At 39.9% G+C, this 24,187-nt stretch overlaps 1 protein-coding gene across 10 annotated transcripts in view; it reads right to left on the bottom strand.

The window, feature by feature from the left end:
* Positions 1-24,187, bottom strand: part of Osbpl9 (oxysterol binding protein like 9) — a 142,873-nt gene that overhangs the window by 18,553 nt on the left and 100,133 nt on the right. For 4 of the 10 annotated variants that reach the window (XM_048453356.3, XM_087904751.1, XM_087904750.1 and 1 more), the window contains 4 exons: positions 16,263-16,301; positions 12,820-12,910; positions 11,719-11,829; positions 8,472-8,631 (listed from right to left, as the gene is read on the bottom strand). In XM_048453356.3, the coding sequence (XP_048309313.2) occupies positions 8,472-8,631; positions 11,719-11,829; positions 12,820-12,910; positions 16,263-16,301 (401 nt within the window). The remainder of the gene's footprint in view (positions 1-8,471; positions 8,632-11,718; positions 11,830-12,819; positions 12,911-16,262; positions 16,302-24,187) is intronic. The other 6 variants (XM_048453357.3, XM_048453361.3, XM_085686399.2 and 3 more) reach the window with 3 other exon arrangements.

The raw sequence follows: 24,187 nt of genomic DNA, 5'->3' as shown, positions 1-24,187 counted from the left end.
TTGCTCATTGCTTCAAAAGGTGGAGCTCACCCTGGTGATAAGGTCAGGGAGAACTGGCTGGCAGAACAACCCTACAGCTGCCCAGGTCTAGAACCAGGGTTAAGACTTGGCCCGCTCCAATATCCACCCCATCTATGATCTACTGGAGTATGTGAAGGGACCGGACCCACAGACCCAACGTTGCAGGATCTCCATGTCATAGTGCAACAACAGGATACCCAGGAAGAATCCTAGTGAGGACCCAGCACTGATAGAGTAGTAGAAGTTAGAGGCCTTGAACCAAAGACTCTTTGTAATGAACACTTGGAAATAAAATGCATGGACAAAGGGGTTTACTGCATGACTCACTGTGTCTCACTGCAGATTCCATCCCCCCTTTTTTCTTTTAAATATGTTTTATCTTTGGGAGAGGGAAGCAGGGTAGGAGGGTGAATGCAAAGGGACAGGGGAAATGAATGAGCTCAAGATATATGATATAAAAGAGGGATAGAATAAATAAAAATAAAGAAAAAAAGAAAAGTAAAATTCCTGGAACTAAATGAAGTTTTTAGGACACATTAAAAGGAGTCCTAAGAATGAAATTTATAACTCTAAGCTCCATTAAAAAACTCAGGAAGAGCAAAAATGAATGACTTAGTGATCCAACACAAATGTAGAAAAACAAGAACAAATTGAACCCAAATCCAGGCAAGAAATAATATAAATAAGAGCAGAAAATAATGAAACAGAAATGAAGAAAACGATACAAAGAAACAACAAATCTAAAAGCTGGTTCTTTGGGAAGATAAACGAGATTCACAGACCTTTGCCCAATTTCACCAACAGGAGAGTTAGGACCAAAATGAACAGAACCAGAGATTAACAGGGAAACCTGAGACTAATCTGAGACAGTGGACCTGCTAGAAAAAAACACAGGCACCCTGCAAGACAAAGAGTAACAAACGCCTTTCTAAATTCCATTTGCCCAGGAATAAAAGCCAACAATTGAAAAGTGGGACTTCATAAAACTAAAAAGCTGTACAGCAAAGGAAGAGGAAATTCACAGAATGGGAAAGAATCTTTGCCAGCTATACAGCTGATAGAGGATTACTATCCAGGCTATACAAAAAAACTTAAAGAAAAAAAAAACAGAGTAAAAAACACCTAATTTAAAAAAATGGGCTATGGATCTGAACAATGAGTTTATTGATTAGATTAGATAGACAGACAGACAGAAAGATAGATAGGCAGGCAGGCAGGCCGGCAGGCAGGCAAAGGGAAACATTTTTTATTGTTAGTGGGAATGCAAACTGGTGTAGCCATTGAGAAAAATCAAGTGTGGAGAATTCTCAAAAAGCTAAATCTAGGCCAAATGACCCATCCAGACGATGGTATGCATATCCACCCAGAGGATCAGACGTTCTGCTCATTGATCAGCTGTGCTCATTATTCTATTTACAACAGGTAGGAAGTGAAAATAGCTTAAATGTCCTTCAGCTGATGGATAGAAGAGATAGGGAAAATATGATTACTTATACACAACGGATTACTATTTGGCAGTAAGGGAAAATGAAATGATGAAATCTGCAGGTAAATCAGTGGAATAGAAAATATTATACTGAGTTAAGTAAAACAAACCCAGAAAGACAAACACCATACTCTCTCCCTCATCTGTGGTTCCTAACTCCACAGCTTCAGGTATGAGTATATAACCTGGAGTAATTACAGAAGCCAGAAAAAGGGAAAAAAACCCATGAAGGTGGGGGAAGGAAGATGCTCTAGAGGCAAAGGCAGGACACATGGATGCTATAAAGGGGCAAAAGGAAAAATGGTAGGGGAGGAGCTTTAGCCAGGCCAGGGGAGAAAGGAGGGCATCACAGGGAGAGGAAGGAAGGATGTTTGAAAAGCCACAAGGAATTATGTATTACTGCTGGGGAAATTATCCTTTCTCCCAACCAAGTTTGTCCTCAGGGTTAGGGACATCTAACCCTGGATATAAGTGGTACTGGGTTGGGGGTGTAAATTAAGTAGGCCAAGGGATCTCTTTTGAAAAAAGAAAAAAAAAAGGGATTGGATGGGGTAATAGGTAGATAAGTATGCACTTACATATACTAATAATATGTGTGACAGTTTATAGACAACTTACACTGGTATAGATTCTTGTATATTGATACAAATTCAAATTATATTTGTTATACTGAATATGCTATTTCTGTATATAATATTTGAGCACCTATGCAAAGTTATTTTTGTCATACTATATACATGCATGTTTCTACCTCTGCTTAAGATGTTTTGTATACTGATGCAATTTTAGTATATATTTATCATATCGCACAATACATTTCTACCTCTGATCAAAATACACATTGTTTACATTTGAAGGTCACTGTCCTCTTTTGCTGCACAGTTGTTTGAAAGATTGTTTAATATTTTAATATGAAGCCTTAGTCTTTAAACTATATAGGTATTAAGAATTATAGGTCAATAGTCATCCATATTTGTCATTTTATAGTTAGAATAATCAGGTTCTTTAGATGCACAGAGATTGTATTCTGCAATCTAAGGTAATCTAAGGTTATCTAAGGTAACCTTCAAAAACTTCAAAGAACTGTAGAAAATGGCATGTAAATAACTTAGGATTCTGTTGATGTGAGACACGATTGCTCCTGGCAGCACCGATCTATTCCCGAGAGAATGTTGGGCACTGAACACACTCCACTTGGAGCTTGTTTTCTTCTTGGTAAAACTGGTCTTTGGGCAAAGAACTGTCCCTTCTTCAATCACTGACAAAGCACAGTGTCCAGGATGGATAAACAGAATATAAGCAAAAAGACTGCCCAACCTTGTCAAGACAGGGTAAGATGGTTCTGAAAATTTTCTTGCCTCTGAAAATGGTCGGTCAGTCACTCCAGGCCTTAGCCAAAGTTGGTTGCCCCAACACTGCAAATGAGACTTTGGGTGATTGCCCAGGTAACCAGTTGTCTCTGTCATTTCTTGCATCTTTTAGAAGTTGCTCCATTGCACTTCCTATTTACTCAAGTAAAATTATTTCCCTTCTCAGGTTTTTGATGGGGTTGAAGATTAAAGAGCTGTAGTTACTTTGCTCTCATGACTTAGTCAAACCATTTCTAATATAAGACTTAGACTCCTTAGGATAGAAAAATTATTAAAACATTTAGCATATGTTTCTTGATTGATGTTGTTCGTGCTGGTTGTAATTCTAATTTTTCTACTTGATATTTGTTCTTATTATTTATAGTTTTATATTATGCTTAGAACTCTCTTATTTAGACAAAAGGGGGAGGTGCTGTGGGAACTCCTTCAGCCAATAGCCTTTAAGATACTGGACCACTTTGAGTATGGTCTCATGACTATAAATGCAGACAAAAAGCATGTGCAGGCCTTTGGCTGCTGGATTCGGTTCCAGCTCCCAGAGCACACAGAGGACAGCGGGTCATGACTCTTTCTGTGAGTTCACCCCTAATAAATAAACCTTTGTTATACTCCATCCTAGGCTAGTGTGGAAATCATTCATACTACAACATATTATATCTACCTAAAATTATGTATTAAGTATACATGTATACATATGTGTACAGTTTAAATGAAGTTATGATCGTCACCTAGGATGATAATGCTCCCCCAAGAGCCTAGACTAGCACAATCCCCCAGTAAGAGACATGGGGAGTCCTTCGAGTTGGTCAGGAGAGCCCAAGCAAATCCCCAAACATCCAAGCTACTGCTATTGCCATTCCAGAATTTAAAGAAGTCCCTATTGCTGAAAACACAGGACTTGGAGATACTGAGCTGGATCTGACCCAGAAGGCTCCTCCGAGGACTAGCCTTGGAGTACAAGAGGTGATATACAAGCTGACAATGGAGAAAGGCAATCTATAGTCCTACCCAGTTGTGAAGCCTCGTGGTAACCAACAGCTGTTTGACTGGACTTAACACCCATCCAATAGAGGAAATTCATGTCTAATATTGTAAACCCAGCTAACTCCCCGTGGCCAGTGAGGCCATGGGACCTACAGGAGAACCTACTACAACTACTTTCCCAAACGACTATCTTCTCTAACTGTAGTCTAAATACATACCCTTACAACAGGCAAATGCAGCTCCCACCTCACATCAAAAGCTTCATTTTCTAGCAGAGAACATCACAGAAAGTCAGAATGGGCCAAACTGAAGACAGAGAGCAACTGACCTTGAGATGCCCAGCCGCAAATGATACACCTACCACACAAACGCCACACTCAAGACTCAGGGAACATTAAGGGAGGTTGTAATGGTGATTAGGATGTGTGCTGCAAAATTTTATCTTCTCTATATAACAGGGGAGACACACCCATAATATCTCAATAATATGGCTACCTAACAAGATTCAACAGTGACACCGCCAGTTGATGTGGATGGAGGAACTTTTGCCCCGAGTCAAAGAGATACAAGTAATTAACAACTACTGAGAGAGGGAGATTCAAGTCTTCTCCAGGGAGTGCCCCCTAATTAGTTATCCAATACGAAGGTCAGCCTTAAGGACATACACACACAAGCAATACTAATGGACTCAGCAGGTTGTATTTATATACTTATTCACACACACACACACACACACACACACACACACACACACATGACTACATGTATAGTATGTATGTAATAATATTAGAGAAAAAAGTCATGAATTTGAGGTGGCAGAAATGAATTAAAAATAGTAAACATGAAAAACTTTAAAAGCTAAGGGGGAGGGGTTAGAAGAGACAAAGAGCAAGAGAGAGAAAAAGAAGAGAACCTAATTCTTCTTGTTCATCTGGCCTTCATCCCTTCCTCACCCAACTCATACACCAGGTGTTAATCTAGACCATATTTAATTTACTTTCCCCCAAATTTAGAAGTCAAATTCCCCTCACTAAAGTGAAGTTCACAAGCTACCAGCTGTTTTCCTGACAACTGTTGGTTTTGAGTCATTATTACAGATGAATTCCAATTCTTAATTCACGTACATAAAAAAGAGTCCTACACACATTTCTAACTGAAAGAACTCTCAATGACTAATTGAAATTTGCAATTCACATACAATCAGTCTCTTAAATTTATCCTGCCACATAAAGCAAAATCCAACCTACAACAATTGCACCAACTTCAAAGAAAGAAGGAAAAGTAGGAAGAAATGTTTAGCAAAAATAAAGCTAACTGTGCCTCTGACAAGCAGAAGTAACGTGAAAGTAAAGTCTGTGTTTTCTAGGAAAGCAGTTATGCTAAGCTCCGCACATCTGACTTACACTGTTCTCATTTAAACACTCACAATGACTCCTCCACACTGAGCTTATTATTAGCCCCATTTCACCAATGAGGAAACTGAGGAGTACACAGGATAAGTAAGTTGACCAAGGGCACCCAACAGAACAGATTCAGAAGGCAATGTATCGGAGATTCTAGAATTCAGGCACCTGAACCATAGCAACCTACCTGTACAGAGGTCGATAAGTCTGTTATTTAATTAGCTAACACCTGTCAAACTTTTCCTATACAATGTTATGTAGCTAGCCTTCAATTAATGGAGGAAAACAAGTCAAATGTTTTCTAATGAAAAACCTATCAGAGGGCTTGCCAACCTTCCTGCTCGGTGTCTTCTCTCCAGTACTGGGCTATCCCCAGGGACCACCACAGGGCAAGTCACTTGAACTTCTTAAGTCTACTACCAGGTTTTGTCTTCTCTTTCTATCGGCAGTAAGCACCATCCCCCCACACTACACAATCTGAGGCACCTATCCACAAAATGCCGACCTGGCAAGAAACTGCCAACACTCATAGGACAATGTTCAAAATTCCTAAAAGCCTACCAAATAAAACTGTGTGCCTTGCACTTCAGTTGCACTGAGCTACTACAAACAAATCAAGTCATTACATTCATGCCTTTGGGGGAGGGCACAAAAGATATTATAACAGTTTTATTTGTAACAACTAAAATCTGTTAACAGCTTGGCAGCCTATCAATAAAAGAACAAACTAGTGCAGTATATACTCCCACAACAGAAAAATGCCCAGCAATAAAAAGGAATATGCTAGTGACATAGTAATACAGGGATAACATGAAGGAACTTCAAAATAAAAATGCTGTGTAAAAGAAGGTAAAAGTGCTCACTGTATGGCTCGCTAATACAACATCCTTTTTGTTCTTTTTGTTGTTGGTACTGCTTCCTGACCCACCCCAGGGCTGGGTTTAATGCACGTTAGTCAGGCACCACTCAATTATACCTCAGCCCTGCAACATTCTGGTTAGCCTGGGACTGACTTATGTAGATCCATCAGAGATTTGCCTGCCTCTGCCTTCTTGGTGCTGGGATCAAAGGTGTGCACACTACACTCAGAAAAACAGGCTACTTTTACAAGGCTGCAGAGTTACTGAGTAGGCATCGTTACTGCTCTGCATGGTCATATTATCATCATTCTTCAGTAGCCTCCTAAAGTTTAATTGTTTCAAATATTATAAACCACACTGCAATCAGCAGCATAGTAAGCACATTTCACAGATGTAGGTTAGCTATAGGATCAATGTCCACAGTGGAATTGTTGGGCTAAAGGCAGCACTTGTAATCATGGTAAAGATTATCCTCACCCTTCATGCAACCTGTTCCATGTCTTCCCCATGAGAATGAGCATGGTCACTCTTCACCAGCAGGGCTAGTATACACCACCTGAATTTATGTCTATCTATAATTAAGAAACAGAACCTCAACATACTCTTATTGAACAATTATTAAGAAGCTGGCCAGCTATTTTGCATATTAAATGTGTATTTATCTATGTATTTTATATTCATATCATTTGCCCATTCTTCTCTTTTGTTAAGTCTTAGTCTCTAGATGATCAGTACATGCAGGAGAAATGTACACTTTTGACTATAGGAGATGCAAATATTTTTACCAGTTTAACATCATCTTTTCAAACGTTATGCTGTTCTTCTTTCAGTTGCAGCTTACTGCCTATCTTCAGTTGCAGCTCATGTTTCTTCTATACCTCCAGACTGCATTCTACCAGGGTAATGATGTCACTCAGGTGGTGCTGTTTCAGATTCCCTATGATACTGTAATATCCCCTCTGAAACAGAGCCAGTCACCAGCAGCAATTCCTGTTTGTTGAAATGCTCCACAGCACTGCTAATGGAGTAACCAAAGACGAGGGCCATGTCATCATGACCTGTCTTGTAGAGTCTATCCACTAATGCTACAAATTCTATCACATAGACGCCTCAGACACTCTGGGCAATGGTGAGTGCAGGCTCCTCTCCTCAGTGCTTCTACACACCAACAGGAAAGAAGCAGTGCTGCTGGCTGCTTCCAGGACTGCTTGTCAATTTGCTAGATACAGGTTTCCCCTGTGAGGAAAGTCAGCTCACCGCCATAGTTCTCTAACAGGGTTCCATTTGTCTATTTCTTCCTATTCCCAGGCCCATTTCCACTCTCTCTACCTAACCTCATCACCCTTTAGAATCACATTCTCTCTCTCCTCTGGAAACCCTCCCCTAGCCCAAGACCTCAAAATGCCCCATGGCTTTCTATGTATAACTGCATGCTATCCTGGAAACATCTGTGCATGTATATATTCTTGTGTGTGTTTATCTATCCTGCATGCAGATAAAAGCTGCCATATAGGTGCTGGGAATCAATCCTGGGTTCCCTGGAAGAGCAGTCAGTGCTCTTAACTTCTAAGCTATTTCTCCAGTCCTGTTCCTAAATTCTTACGTTGAAACTTGAATTGCTGATGTGACAATATTAAGAGGTACAGATTTTGAGTAACAATCAGGTCATGAGGTAATAATTTGTACATGGATTAGAAGCCCTAGAGAGCTGCCTTGCTTTCCACCATAACAAGAACACTATTAGAAGGTGTGACCTGTGAACCAGAAAGCAAGCATCCACCACAAACAAATATGCCAGCCCCCAGATTTTGGACTGAAATATGAGAAATAAAATCCTATTATTTATAAGCTTCCAATTTATAATCATTCAAATAAATACCCCATGTATCATGGAATATATATATATATATATATATATATATATATATATATATAAAATTTCTTTCAACAAACTAAGTTATTTCTACCATTCTACCACCCAGTAAAATCCCTGCTTTAATTGTTAAATGTCCCACTCTAATACAAGCACATGTGATAGTGACTCCTCTTTCAAAATACCTCACAGCTTACTCAGTTCTCACTGGATCCTCCTCCTGAAGACAGTGCCATTAAAGGAATATACATAGCTGACATGACATTACTAGCACATTATCATAGTTGATGTCATTTATCCAGTTTGTATTACTAAGTCAAGAGTATAAGTCAAAACTTTTTGCTCAATAAGAATGTGAAAAGCAAGCAGTCCTCTCACAGACTGTACAAGGCAAGTCTCACTAAGAGCAGTCTAAAGACCACATCGTTTAGAAAGCAGGATCCATTTGAATGCATACATTACTCACGTACTTACTCTATTAAGCGCTTTGGGGATGAGCCACTTTGATGGAATTCATCAGCATCATAGAACTCATCTTCACTGCTAGAGTAAGAGAACTCTGGGACAGTATTTGGAGACAAGTTGACATGGCTGGGAGGAGTTAGACTGCTGCTAGGTGGTGAATTCCCACTGCCTAGGAGTCAAAAGTTTTCAATTAGGGAAAAAGATGGCAATTGGGGAGAAGGGCCCACAACAGACCTTTCTAAAGTCAAGACCGAGTTTGGTGAATTGATAAAATTCTCTATATTACTCTTTTAATCAACACTTAAATTAAACAATGAAAATAAGAAGGCAACTTGCACTACAAGATGGGGTACAGTCTTTTTATTCTTTTTATGGTTCTGAAGACTGATCCCAAGGGTTCATACATACTAGGAAAATGTCTTCCTGCTGAGCAATAACACCCCCAGTCTGGATATGGCCTTTTAAACAAATGGAAAAAGATCCATACCTCCACTCTGTAATTCAAGATTAACTTGTATTCTGTGTTAGAAAGGGGTTATTTTGATTGTACACATGCTGGTGTTTGGCATCTCACAAGAGACACTGGCACCAATGGGAGCTAAAGATCTTTCTACTATCGACTCAGATACTAACATCTGTGGAAATGCAAGACGAAGCCTACATGACTGCTCAGGGTGCCACACTCATATTCATTCTTCATGGCACTCATCTTAGTAAATATAAACAACCCCATAAGCCCAGACCCTTCTGTCTAAACCTAAGTCAGGTGCCTATGGCTCAGAGCAGAGGTAAAACAGAGCTACTAAGGGAACGATGCAGAAAAGGAAGACGAGAAGAGCATCTTTCTAGTGATGGAATTTAACTACAGAATCCAGAACTCTGGAGAGCCCTCACGGGGAAAGTCTAATCTCTGAAGTGACTGTTTGGTACACTGGTCAGTAATAAAGCAAGAACAAGCAAGCACCAGTGTATTGAGACTAATTCACTGAATGTCTGACAGCTGTCAGGCTATTTGTGGCTAATCTGTTGTAGATGTCTGGTGGAAACTGAACTTCAGTTACTGCTATTGCTGGCAATCAAAAGCCAAGGAACCCAGGCATGACGGGGCAAGCCTTTGATCCCAGCACTTGGGAGACAGAGGCAGATCTCTGTAATTCAAGGCCAGCTTGGTCTATCTAGTTAGTTACGGGCTAGCCAAGGCCACATAGAGAGATCCTGTCAAAAACAACTAACAAGGAAAACAAAGACAGCAGTAACAGAAGCAAATGAAGACCTAGCCCCAGATTTTTAGCCTGTTCTTGTATCTTGGTTCAGTTAATAAACAAACCAACTAGTTCACAAAGATTCCTTTTAGATAAAACAGCTTGTTCTCTACAGTAAAACTTATCGCAGAAATTCCAAAGGTAACTCTCCTTACCAAATAATTCAGTTCTCTCTGTTCCTCAGTAGCAAAACTAAAGAACCGAAGAAACTCTTGTTGGAACAGGAAAAGTAGACCACGAAACAAACAAACAAAAAATTAACAACAAATATTCTGGTGACCATATAACAGAAAACATAGGAAAATGAGTTGGACTTGGAACTGCAAGCTCAAATACTAAGATTTCAACACGATTTCTCATTAAAGGATGTATTTTTCTCTATGCTAGAGAAGAAGAGATGGAAAAATAGGGAAATTAGAAGGACAACCACACAGAAATCATATGCTAACTTAATTTTTAATGTCCTTAAATATATCTCTGAAATGTTAGGATACTCCGAAGTATCTTCTTCAGAAATAATTCTCAGAAGATAACCCTCACCCTCTGAAAACAATTTATATTAAAATTGGTTGGCATACAGAAATGGTTCTCACATTTTCATTTACTAACCAGTTTTATGTATTTCTAAGTAGAGAAATTTTTGACCATTTCACAGTCTGAACATTTATCATACAAAACAAAAATAAATAAGAAAAGTTCATGGGCTTTTTTGTTTGTTTGTTTGTTTTCCTTTTGGTTTTGTGAAACAGAACCTCTTGCTATGGTAACCCTGGCTACTCTGTAATTCATTATATGGGTCAGGCTGGCCTCAAGCCTGCAGTGATCCCCCTAATCTAGCTTCTCAATGCTGGCATGACACCTGTGTACCACTACACTCAGCTACAGATTCTGCTTTTAAGCTAAGATATGACATAGTCCATGAAATACAGAAGGCAAGAAAACCTTAACCTCAATGAAGCTGTTTATTAGCATTTCCCAAGTAAACGAACTGCTGTTGACTCATTTCTTTCTTTGAAATTTAGAAGGCATTAATGCTGTTAAATATGAAAGGTCCAAGTTCAGCACCACTCATTGCCCAAAATTTAATATGGGCTAAAGTCACATGATAATTTTCCACCGTTAACACAGAAAAGTTCTACCAAGAAAGTGTCTGTGGAGTGACAAGAGATGCCAAGATCCCACCTGCTCACCAGGACTTACACTTTTTAAATCTCCTGGTTGGACAGAGTCAGAAGTAGTAACTACACTTCCTTGAGTCTGGTTCTACAGGTAACACAATGCAAATTTTAAAGGAAGAAATAAATCTAATATCTAACATGGGTGTAGCCCTGCAAATCAGAGAAAGAGCAAAGACCATTATAAATAAATAAAATATAAAATGACATAGTTAACAATATAAAACTGACAAGAATGGGAGTACCAAATGTTTCCTAAAAGGTGAATCACTGATGTATTGCCCTACAAAGAAATTACTAGAATCACCTAATCATCAGTGGGCAAACAGGTAACAACCACCCAGGCGGCTAGGAAAAGAATGTTGCTGAACCATGTAAACACAGGAAACTCTGAATCATCTCTGTTATGACAGTCAGGCACAGGAACACACGACTTCACTGAGTTAGAACAGAGGGAGAACAAAACTGCACACACGAGGTGCAGGTGCACACAGGTAAATGGGGGGGGGAGCACCAACAAGGCCTTTGGCTCCATCTGCACGTATATACCACCAGATGCCTTTTCCCTGAGAAAATGTTCAAGTCTAAAGTGAGTAATTTGCTATTGTTGTTTTTTTTAATATTAAATCAGGAGCCCTAAGTAAAGGGTAGAAAGCCCTACATTAAAAAATTAAAATTATAATTACTAGTGCTCTTGGTTCAATCACAAAGTTACCCACTTCGAGAAGGAATTCTACATTTCTTCATCCTTTTCCCCACTAGAAGCCAAACACAATCCCACATTAATGGAAAGTCACAAGAAATAAAGGTCACACAAACCTGTACCTGTACTATTTGGTGTTGGAGTCTGATGATGTCCCAAGGTAGCTAACACAGGTCCAACAGGTAAGGAAGATGGACGCTGCTCTGACTTACACAACTGAGCAGGTTCTAGATTTGAATATGTGAAATAAGTTAGAAATGCAATTGTTTGGAATATAAAATTCCTAGATCTGGATTTTTCTATACTAAGTCAAATTCAAGCTATATCACTTTATGATCTCTGAGCCTCTCAGAGTAACTGACACTCTCGGCATCAGCACAAGTGGTCAGAGTGGCCAACACCCAGCACAACTGCTCTGTAAAACCAGTAAGGCTTCTGACAACAGTGTGCACCTGACACTCAAGCCCTGTAAGATCAGACACAGGGCGCACTCTCCCTTGTTAGTGCTCAGTGATGGAAGTTCATCCTAGAGCAGAAGTTCATTAAAGACTTCATTTGGTCTCTTTATGAAGGACCTCCCTTTCTTTATACAGCATAGCCTGTGGTTTTACTAAGTCACTGCAAGAACACAGAAATGTATGGTGTAACAAATGAATTTTTGAGAAAAGAGTTCACTATTAGCTTAACTCTTGGGGATCCTCCTGCCTGAGTGCTAAGACCACATGTATGAGCCACCATACCTAGCTTCTGTTAATTTTATTTCTTTAAATAGTATTAACTAGTCTCCTCTCAAATAGTAGGGCCTCATAAACAATTTATATATATTCCCTCTCATTAATGTCTACTGTGGTAAAATATTTATATTGTTCAGAATGATAAAGAATATCCCACATTTGCATATTGCTGGGTTACACTAACTAGGTCAGGAGTTTCCCATTTTCTCAGCTACAAATGCTGTCATAGAATTCAGTCCTATCGGCAAACCGACACCTTCACTGCTGTGCTGTCCTCCACCTCCAATAACCAAAACTCCTTCCGTCGACCTCAAAAGTACCCCTACCCCAGATATTGTCTTCTTTTTCCAGCTCATTTTCAGCGGTAGTATGTGATGGTTATTATTTTTTAAATATATAAAAAATCTGACAGTACTACGATTATCAAACAAATTAATTTTTTCATATCTAATACTCTTTGAAACATGGTTCCAAATACTGTACCTGGAGGTAAGACAGTCTGGGAAGGCATTGTGCTGATCACAGGTTCCAAGGGACTAGGTTGGTATATTGCATCTACAGGATTAATAGTACTCTGAGATAAGAAACACAGTAGAGTTATTTTTAATTAAATGTTGTTCTCATGCTGCCCCCCCCAACAATAAAATGCCACATTTCTAACAGCAAAATCCACAGGATAGGATATAGGTAAGTTGGTCAAAACACAAAGGGAAGTGTGTCTTTTCCATACAGAGGTGTAAGAGTTCCTCCCAGTGAAGCATAGAAAGGAAGAATGAGTGAATCACTGTCATGGAAGAAGCTAAGTGGGAAACCTGCAGGGCAAGAAAGCAAACACCAGCTCGGTTCCACTGAGTGCCCCGCACCCTTATCTCACCACAGTACTGCCCGTTATAAACATGACAGCAGTCATGAGATAATCACTGGGACCCCATCTCCTATGCAGCAGTACACCACGCAGCGGAGGTGTCTGACTACACACCCACAATGGGGGCCTTGGACTGAGCATGGGAAGACGCCTTCCTTGAGGACTTTATTTTAGAGTTGGGTGCTCAAACATGTAGTGACCACCATGTAGGGTAAGGACAAAAATCTAGACTTCTCTGATTCCAAATCAAGAAGTTAATTCTGACAGCATGATGCACTTTAACCCAAATCCCACAGCATGCTACTTTGTTCTTTGTTTTGTTTTGTAGCCAGGCTGTCCTGAAATTCACTATGTAGACCAGGATGGCTTCTAACTCACAGATATCCACCTGCCTCTGTCTTCTGAGTGTGTGCCACTCCTGCCCAGACTCACTTTGTTTTTTAAAGAGGGAGGTAGTCTGAGTAAATTTAATTTGATAATTAATTAAAAGGTCCGATTTTGAGACAGGGTATTAATCTGTGGTCCAGGATGGCCTGGAACTCAGCATGTATCTTCCTGCCTCAGCTTCCATCATGCTATGAATACAGATGTTTGTTACCATGCCTGGTTTGTTTAAATAATATTTTTGCTACTGAAGGATCCCCAATTGTATCCATAAAACTTTAAAAACCACTTAGCAACAAAAACTGAGATAATGGTAGAGGGTTTTTTTTTTTTATAAGTATTGTCATTTAATGTCTAAATTGTTTGTCAGGCTATCAAAACCCTTCTCTGTTTTAAAAAGTATTCAATCTCATTTTCTTAAATAATTTGAACATAAGATTTCTGATTCTAGTTACCACAGATATTAACTGAAAAAGCAAAGGACACCTACAGATGACACCATAAAAATAATCTTAAATAATCAAATATCTAGCAAAGGGAAGTAGACAATGTACTGAAACTGAGACCTGAAATTTTAATTCATTGAGGTACTTAAACCTCTCATTCTCTCTGGGGCTCAATTTCCCTCAGTGAGTAAAATGGAACAAGAGTCTGGATTATATAGCCTCTAATGTAGCAGGACTCAACATGTAGGTCACAATTTCTCTGACAAACCTCTATCTCTAAAAATATTTAATTACAATTCATAAAAGTAGCAAGTCCCCTTCACTAATACGTTGATCTACATGAATGAAAACACACTATTTTCCCACTAAAGAATCTAAGAAATAACTAACATGCAGAAGCCAAGCCTTAGGTTTTGTCCTGGATGACAACCCCAAGGCCAGGCGAGGACAGTGAGCGGCAGGACTACCACATAGCCAGAGCAGTAGCTAGCTCTCAGTCTGTATCACGGCTTCCCACCTTCGAAAGAAAACTTTTATACAAAAAGACTCAAGATTGTTTTCTACAAGTTTAATCTTTCTACATATGAATCTTCCCAATGTTCTTAAATTGCAAAGGATTAAACATGTGTGGTATGCTTTCTAAAACTCTGTCTAGTTTATATACAATGAATTATCTTTGAAGGGAAAAGAGATTAAAAACAACCAAACCTTGCATCTGTACAGGTGTCTTCCTGGGGACCATGCACATAGCCCTGTCCACAAGGCAGACTACACTGCACTGTGCTGATGCCATGCAGCTGTAGTGTGCCAATCACCAGGGCTTACACTTTGAATACAACTAAAAATCCCAATATATTTATTTATATTTTAAAAATGATTCCTTTATCTACTGTCTAAAGAAGATTTTAAAAACCTATAGATAATGAACCTTCCCATTTTAAAACAGATGTAAAGGCCACAAGCTCTGCCCTCCAAGGCACCATGAGGAGATTGTCAAGGGTCAACCGTGTCATCTCCAGGCCTTAGACAAACTGGCACTGAATATTAGGGTAAAGAGGCTGCTTACTGTTTCTTGTTTCTCTTGAGATACAGTCTCATGTAGCTCCGGATGGCCTCAAACTCCCTATGAAGCTGAGGGTGGCCTTTAATTCCTAACCCTTCTGCCTTCACTTCCTGAGAGCTAGGATTATAGGTTTCACCATTACATCAAGTTGATGTGTTGAGGGGAGGGAATATGGTCAAACTCAGGGCTTCGCATGCTAAGCAAGAACTCTCAGCTAAGGTACATTGACAGCTCTACATTAGCAATAGTCAACAGAAGTCACTAAAACTATAAAACTACTGATCTTGTTTTTGTGTGTATGTACGAGCGTGCCTATGTGTACACACATGTGCTTGTGTGCAGAAGCCAGAGGTCAACAATGGTTACCTTCTTCTAGCACTCTCTACCATATTTTTTGAGACAGGACCCACAGGTCTCTCCTGTACCCCCAGTGCTATGACTATGGATGCATGCCACCATGCCTTTATGTGGGTACAGTGGACCCAAACTCTGGTCCTCGTGGTTTCATGGCAGGCATTTAACCCACTGAGCCATCTACCCAGCCCTCAAGCTATATATCATTAAAATCTTTTATTACCAGCTAAGAAATATAGCCAGAAATTTCTTCTTATTTATAAATAGAATGTTAAGAGTAATAGAACAGTAAAAAGCTAAGGAAGCATAAGAAAATAACTATGTCAAAGAATCCATGTTATTTTTTCTACCAAGAATACATTATGCAACACAGTACTATTGACAAATACATATAAAATCTAAAAAGCAAACAAGAGGAACATATAGACATAAATATATTTTTAATAGATGAAGGTATGTTTCAATACTGCACACCCTCCGTCTGCTTCAATCTGAGAAAAAAAGTTGAGTAAGAAAAGCAGTTTGTGAGCGATGCCTGTGAAGCTGAGTGACCTTCAAGCTGACACATGCAAAGCAATTCAGTCACAGAACCAAGACTTAGCACAATTTTAAGACTGCCATTTTCCCTCCACATGATTGTTGAAAGATGGTCAACTTTAGGAGCTCGAGAAAAATCGCAAGAGTTAAACAAAAAGCAGTGAGCAGGTGAAGAGAGGAGTCTGTGCTGAAAGTGAACGGAAATTCAGGTTTCTCCTGACATGACTGGTGATCACGCGCTGCGAGAGCAAAGGGACAGAGACCACATCAGACTTACTATAATTCCATCTGCGTGCTGCTCCGCATTACTCTGGTCCTTAGGGAAAAACGTTAAAGACATTAACTTCACTCTCACATTTCAGTAATGCCTCGTGTACTTTTCCTAACAAGAAAGCTTCTTTTACTAGGTAAGTGAGGAAGTTAGAACATTACTTCTCTGCTTTACTAGGTAAGTAAGGAAGTTAGAACATTACTTCTCTGCTTTACTAGGTAAGTAAGGAAGTTAGAACATTACTTCTCTGCTTTACTAGGTAAGTGAGGAAGTTAGAACATTACTTCTCTGCTTTACTAGGTAAGTAAGGAAGTTAGAACATTACTTCTCTGTTTTACTAGGTAAGTGAGGAAGTTAGAACATTACTTCTCTGCTTTACTAGGTAAGTGAGGAAGTTAGAACATTACTTCTCTGCTTTCACTGAGCTTTCATTTCATGTGGTATTCATTCCTAACCAGACACACTTCTATCACTGGCAACACAACCAAGAAGAAAATAACATGACAGCTATCTCTACAGAGGCACTGACTGGAGCTCAGCAAAGTATCCCACCAAAGTTTACTGACATTCATAGCAACTATTAAAAGCAGATATGTTGATATAAGGACAGAGACCCTCAAAATTTCTAAGTTTCAACTTTACAATAAGTTATGCCAACTCCATACAATCCCTAAACTTCTATCTAGTGTACTTTACAGGCATGTCTGAACCATGATCTGAAAAACCTAGGATGCTCATTATTTCATATATCTGGTTATGACTTCAGAATTACATCAATACTTTCCTAGAGATATATTCGAATTTTCATTTCAGTAAACTTAACAGCTGTATCCACAGAGTGATGATGTAATAGCTAACACTGCCTGGTAAGTATTGTATGTACATTCACTTACTCCATCAATAACCCTGTAACAGGTGCTTTTTTTCTTTTTTGTTTTCTTTTGTTTGAGCCTGCTTGTTTGCTGGACTCAAAGGATGACCTGAGCTCTTGATCTCCTTGTCTCCAGTTACAGGCTTACACCACCACACCTGGTTCACATGGGGCTGGGGACGGAACCCAGGGTTCTGTGCATGCTAGGCAGACACTTTACAAACTGAACTGCAGCAAATGCCCCCAGGCAGCATTACTATCACCAGTGGATGGTGACAGAGGTAAGCTCCCAATACAGGCAGCCTCCCTGAAGAGTTCATGCTCTTGCATAACTACCATTTTGTCTTGCCTCTGCAAGGTTGTGTGTACCTCAGGGGTGAAGAAAGTGGTGGAAAGTTGGTGACACAAAAATCCTTCCTCATAACTGCATGAAAAAGGACTTAAGACTTTGAATGGTGAACCCTGAACCCTTCTGCACTCTTCCCTCCCACCTGCCTTCTAACAGGCTCTGTGCCCAACTTGGGTGTGAAGATGAAGAATTAGTCTTCTGGGATGCTCTCAGGCATAGACAGGCATGGGAAAGCATCTCCTGGTGAGTACCATCTAGAAAGTAATCAAAGATCTCTTGGAGGAAATACATACTCAGAAAAATCTGAGGAAGCAAAAATCCTTTAGCCTGAATTGGCCATCTCCTGCGACCAGATTGGTGCCTGGCCCAATTGTCACCAGAGAGGCATTATCCAGCAACTGGTGGAAAAAGATGCAGACCCACAGCCAACATTGGTTGGAGTTTGGGGAATTCTGAGAAAAGGAGAAAAGATTGTAGGAGCTAGAGGGGTCAAGGACACTACTAGAAAACTCACAGAATCAATTCACATGGGCTCATAGGGACTCATGGAGACTGAGCCAACGAGGCAGCCTGCAGGGAACTGACGTAGTTACTCTCTATACATCAGAGTTGTGCAGCTCGGGAAGTCTTGGAACAGTAGGAACGGGGCTATCTCTGTTACAGACTTGTAAGGCCCTACTCCTCATACTGGATCGCCTTGACCAGCCTTAATACATGAGGAGGCGTACAGTCTAATTGCAACTCGATGTGCCATGTTTTGTTGATATTCTTTCTTATCAAGGAAACAAGGAGGAGTGAGTGGATTGGGGGGGGGACAGAGGTGGGATGGGACGGGGGAAGAGAGCAGGGACTGGGATGAAGGAGGGAGGGGAAACTGAGGCTGGAATATAAAATTCACTAATTAATTTTTAAGAAAGATTATGCTGTATGATTGTTGTACTTTTAGAATACTGCAACCTCAAAAAAACTACATTTTTTGGGTTTCTTCACATTCACTCACATAAATTGTACCTATTTCAGAGTTTTTATGAGGATAAAAAGAGAAAATATAGGAAAGTATTTAAGGGAGAAAAGTTAGATATAAAACTGAGGGGTTTTAATATTTATTTATTTATTTATTTACTTACTTACTTATTTATTATGTATACAAGATTCAGTCTGTATATATGCCTGCAGGCCAGAGAGGGCACCAGGCCTCATTACAGAGAGTTGTGAGCCACCAAGTGGTTACCGGGAATTGAACTCAGGATCTTTGGAAGAGCAGGCAATGCTCTTAACCACTGAGCCATCTCTCCAGCCCCCTAAAACTGAGTTTTTTAAATTAAAGGGAAGTAATGCAGTGTCCTAGATAGAGTTGTCAACTTGACACTAACCTACACACATCTGGGAAGAGAAGCCTCAACGGAATAAGTGTCTCCATCAGACTGCCTGTGGACAAGACTGTAGGCATTTTCTTGATTAATGATTGATGGTGGTACCACCCAGGCAGATGATCCTGGGGGTGTAAGAGAGCAGCCTGAGCAAACAATGGACAGTAAGCCAGTAGGCAGCAGTCCTCTATGGCTTTTGTTTCAGTTCTGCCTCCAGGTTCCCTTCCTAACTTCTTCAGCAATGGAGTCTGACCTGAGAGTTGTAAGAAGAAATAAAGCCTTTCCTCCCCACGGTGCCTTTGGTCATGGTGTTTGTCACAGTAGTCAAACTGTAACTAGGACATGCAATACCAAAGGAAGACATCAGAGACTCAGAATAAGATAAGGTAACAGCTATAGTCTTTGTTTTTTTCCACTAGACACTTGGGAGACATTCCAAAAAAGTGATGCAAAGAGAAGTCAGGTACACAAGTAGTGTAAAAGAGTAATTCCACAGTAACAAGCATAAACACAAGCATCCTCAAGTATTATGCAGATAAAACATATAAACAAAATGCAAATGTATTAAACTGTCCTTTCAGGAAGACTCAGTAGAAGGCAATCTTTGGTCTTTGTTTTAAACATAATGGTCAAATTGTATCCCAAAATTTATCTATTAATATAGACTTTCAGAAACCTAGACATCAAAGTGTCCATCAGGAAGAATCTGAAGACTTGGCATCACTTTTTAAAGTGCATATGCAGAGAAGAGCTACTACAGCAGACCTGCAGCAGTTCCTCTGTCTCAAAGTCCCGAATACAAAGAGTGGCTCACTAAGCCTCTTGTGGAAACAGCATGGTCTACTGATGAGCCTCTAGTAGAAACCTGGGCACAGTGTCTCTAAGGAGCTTCCCTAGTAAACAGGATTTTTCACACTTGGTAATGGTTTGTCACTGCAGGAACTGGGCGCATCATACAGGATTTCACTAGGGAAGACTTGAGTATGTGTCTGATTTTCTGGGTGTTGTTTCTGTGCTATTCTCTTTGCTGATCTTGGTTATGTAACTCTGTGACTGAATGCTGTGTCCTATCTGTCCTAGCCAGCCTAGCTGAGGTCTAGGAACTCGTGGCCCAGCACACACATTCTCTACAAAGCTCCGAGAGTAACTGCATTTAATATCTACACAACTCAAATTAGTACTTTCCCCTTTATGTAAAAAACAGAGTTAACTACACACCTGAAATTCTAAAGTCAAAAATTCTGAATAGAAAAATTAAAAATATGGATCATTTAGAATTATGGAGAAAGAAAATTCAAGTTTTCTGCTCAGATTATAAACTTATGACATTATCTTTTCTTCTTCTAGTTTCTAAACAGTAAATTGATTTTTCCCTAAGACTTTAAAAATATAAAATATAGGAGATCAAATATGCCAAAATGGTCTGTTGTTAGGCAAATATCATATTCTCTCCAATGCTGAACCTATGTAGGCCTTTGTGACTATCTCCACTAAGAGCAAAAGTTATGCATGATTTCCAACACTGTAACCTGCCTTGCTTTCTTGGAAATGACTTCACTGTGAGGAGGCCCAGGCAGGCACAAAGACAGTAGAGAAAGGAAATGAACTCTTCTCCCCAACACCACCACCAGCACCATGTAAGTAAGCCATCTTCAAAGTGGGTCCTTAGGACTGGAGAGATGGCTTAGCTTAAGAGCACCTCCTGCTCTTCCAGAGGACTCAGGTTCAGTTCCAAGCACTCAATAAAACTCCAGTTTCAGGGGATCTGATGCTCTTTTGACCTCAGGGGACTCGTGCATTCATATGGTACACACACACACACACACACACACACACACACACACAGAGAGAGAGAGAGAGAGAGAGAGAGAGAGAGATTGATTAATCATATTAGTCTTAAAATAAAGAAAAGCAGCTCCTCCAGCCCCCAGTGATGTCAACACAACACAGGGATGGATGAAGTAGTGAGTAGAAGCTATTTTAAGACTCAGTTTTAAGGTGGTCTGTTACAGATTACTGGCATCAGTTTTAAGGTGGTCTGTTACAGATTACTGGCATCAGTTTTAAGAAGTCTGTTACAGATTACTGGCATCACTCGTGTACTTTCATCTACAAAACCCTGGGTTGGGGATGTAGCCCAGCTTTACAGGAAACCACAGTGTGGTCCTCAGCACTGTACAAACTGGGAATGTCAGCACACTATTGTAGCTCCAACACGGCCAACACAAAGCACAGGCCCCAAACTCATGCTCAGCTCACTGAGTGTGAGAATAGCCTGAGCTACAAGTGACCCAACCTCAACAAAAACACAAATTCTAGCACAACAAAAACCCAGCACTTCTAACTCCTGTATGATAAAATGAACTACTTTGACAATTTTCCCTCAAACTGTTTTTTTTTTTCCATATATGCTATCTTAGAGGATATTCTAAATCAGACTCATTTGCCTTTTGAGGTGCATGAAATACACATAAGCACACAACCTCTTTAATGCTTTATCATCCATCATAAGCTGTAGACAGCTGGTCTCTTACTTTGCATAGCTGATCAGATTAGCTACAAGAACAGTGTCCAGGCTCCCTGCACCAGATACTACTGAACTCAAAAGGATTTAGGAAAAGGGTCCTGTTGTCCCACACAAATCACAGTATGTGTGTACGGTGCCACGTGCAAGGGTTGTTTCTAACTTGTTTGAACACATGACCATGACTAAGATCTGGAAATATGTCACTAAAATAAGCATGTGTACCTCATGATTTAGGGTGACTTTTGACTAGAATTATGAACTCCAGTATTTTTTTAAAACATTTTTTATGGTTTATTTAACTTTATCTTATGTGCATTGGTGTGAAGGTGTCAGATGCCCAGAACTGGATCTTCAGACAGATGTGAGCTGCCATGTGGGTGCTGGGAATTGATCCCGGGTCCTCTGGAAGAGCAGGTCAGTGGTCTTAACCGCTGAGGCATCTCTCTAGCCCAAACTCCAGTATTTTTAAACCATTAATACTTTTTTTAAAAAAAAAGATTAAAGATTAAATACATTCTACACTGCCCTAATGAGACAAAGTCTTATATACCCACATAAATTCTAACTTATAGTCCAAGTCTTATGAGATCCAGCAAATGTGGCTGTGAAGATAGAAAATTCACATTAAAGAAAGAATGAATTTGGATTCTTTACTCTCATACTATAACAAAAATCAATCAAGATGCAACACTGTCACAAGAGAGAAAATAAAAAACATACAATCAAAATATTTATGGTCACAGACAGCAGAGAATCTTTTCTTCTAAATGTAAAGCCATAGAAAGGGACTAGAGAAATGGCTAATGGAATTGAGAGAAGACTCAGTGGTTAAGAGCACCAACTGCTCTTCCAGAGGACCTGGGTTCAATTCCCAGTACCCACATGGCAGCTAAAAACAGTCTCTAACTCTAAGATCTGGCACACTCACAGAGACAGACATACATGCAGGTAAAATACCAATGCAAATGAAATAACAGTAAATAAATTATTAAGAAAAAGCCACAGAAAGGCTTTGAGAGGACAAAAAGAAAGAGCAGGTGCTAGGCTGAGAAAGGATTCCTCAACAGAAGCTAAAAAGGTTAGAGCCTTAATCTCTAATACCCAGAATGGTAAGAAAATAAATTTTGGTTAAGCCATCTAGTTTCTATGATATTTTGTTATGAAAGCCTTATGTTGATAAAGGCAAGTGGCAAGTGAGTCCTTGAGGAGACAAAATGCTCTCACAGAGAAAAAAAATGTCAGTAAGCACAATATATCATGTGGCTGTGACCAGTGATGCAGGGTTAGGAAGAAAAAGAAACTGGTGTGACACGGAGGTTGTTCAGATAGTCAAGACATTTCCTGTGGCAGAAATTGGAACAAAGTGAGGGAAGAGACCATCCTGGAGAACATCTGTGAGAGGAGCCACCCAACAGAAGCAAAGATCCCTGAAACTGAGGAGAAAGCTGCCTCCCCTGAAGAGAAAATCAAAGGCAAAACAGGCCCCTGTTATCGAACAGTGTGGTCAAGCAGCAGGAGATGAAAGAGAGCGAGGGTTCACACGCTATGGTGCCTAGCGGACATCTCAAGATACCTGAGCAGGCAGGCCACTGATACGATGGACACTGAAATGAAGCTGACGGATGCAGAGTCATACAGGGTGCAGCACGTTGACAGCCTTACAACGTGGCCAAACTTCTGCTGGGATTGATTAAAGTGACTCCTGAGTGCCTCCACTGAAAAGTAGATCTGTCAACCTAGACTAACACACTCAGCTGTGGGAACTAGTAGAAAGAAACGGAATAATCTGAACTGTAATACAGTTCAAAGATAGAAAACATCAAAAATACTCCTGATGAGGACCAGCAAGACAGCTCAGCAGGTAAAGGTTCTTAACACCAAGGCTGAAGACCAAATTCCCCATGACAAAAGACTGCATCAACACAGGCTGGCTGCTCTGACGCTACACACATCACGTAATAAACCTTCCTTACTGAGTAACTAAGAAGTAGCCGCTGAGTCAAGAAGAGGCTACACTCCAAGCGCAGCTATCTGTCTGACTCCCCAGGCTAGCCAGCAAGTCTAAGCTGCATTTCTTCCGTCACCATATTAGATATGCTTTTGGATGTGTAATTCTTCCCTCCCTGTTCCCCACCCCCAATATCTGCACGTGCTCTCCATGCAGTCACGTAAATTTAGATCCAAGAAAACTAAACAAAACCTTAGCCTGAATTTTATGCCTCCAGCCCTGCCCTATGCTACTGTGTCACTAACAATGTGAGGAAAAACGAGATTCTAACACTGGGCAAACAAAAACATATAAACGAGTAAAACATACCACTAATTATTTTCCAACCTGCCTACCTGCTTCTACCCACTAGCTACAGACACACAAACGTCAAGTATAATGGTGAATGGTAGGCTTATTCTCAAACCTACTTCTCTCTCTGAAAATACCAGGCCTATATATTTGAGTGCCAAAAAGCTTTCATAAAAGTGGGTAGATATTAGTATTTAGCCCAAAATAATTCACCACCCATTTTGTTCCATGGATAACAACAATTAATGACTGGTCCACCAATGTAGTTCAGTATCCTCTCCTCCTCAAAAACAAACAAAATACACCAATTTCAAAAATGTATCTATTATACTCTACAATGTACAAGAAAATAGCTGTGGTAAAGCTTATCTCTTGATTTCTAAGAAGAAATTATATAAAAGATTTATGAAAATATAGTCTTCCATCCCAAGCTGCAGCTGTGGTTAAAGCAAAGAACGCGCTCTTTAAACAGGCTCCCTTACTTCCTAGCCAAAGAATGAGCTCTTTAAACATGC

Source organism: Myodes glareolus, chromosome 3, assembly GCF_982192425.1.
Source record: "Myodes glareolus chromosome 3, mMyoGla1.1, whole genome shotgun sequence".
Classification (NCBI taxonomy): domain Eukaryota; kingdom Metazoa; phylum Chordata; class Mammalia; order Rodentia; family Cricetidae; genus Myodes; species Myodes glareolus.
Note: the sequence above shows the minus strand (reverse complement) of the source record. Positions and strands in the feature narration are given on the sequence as shown.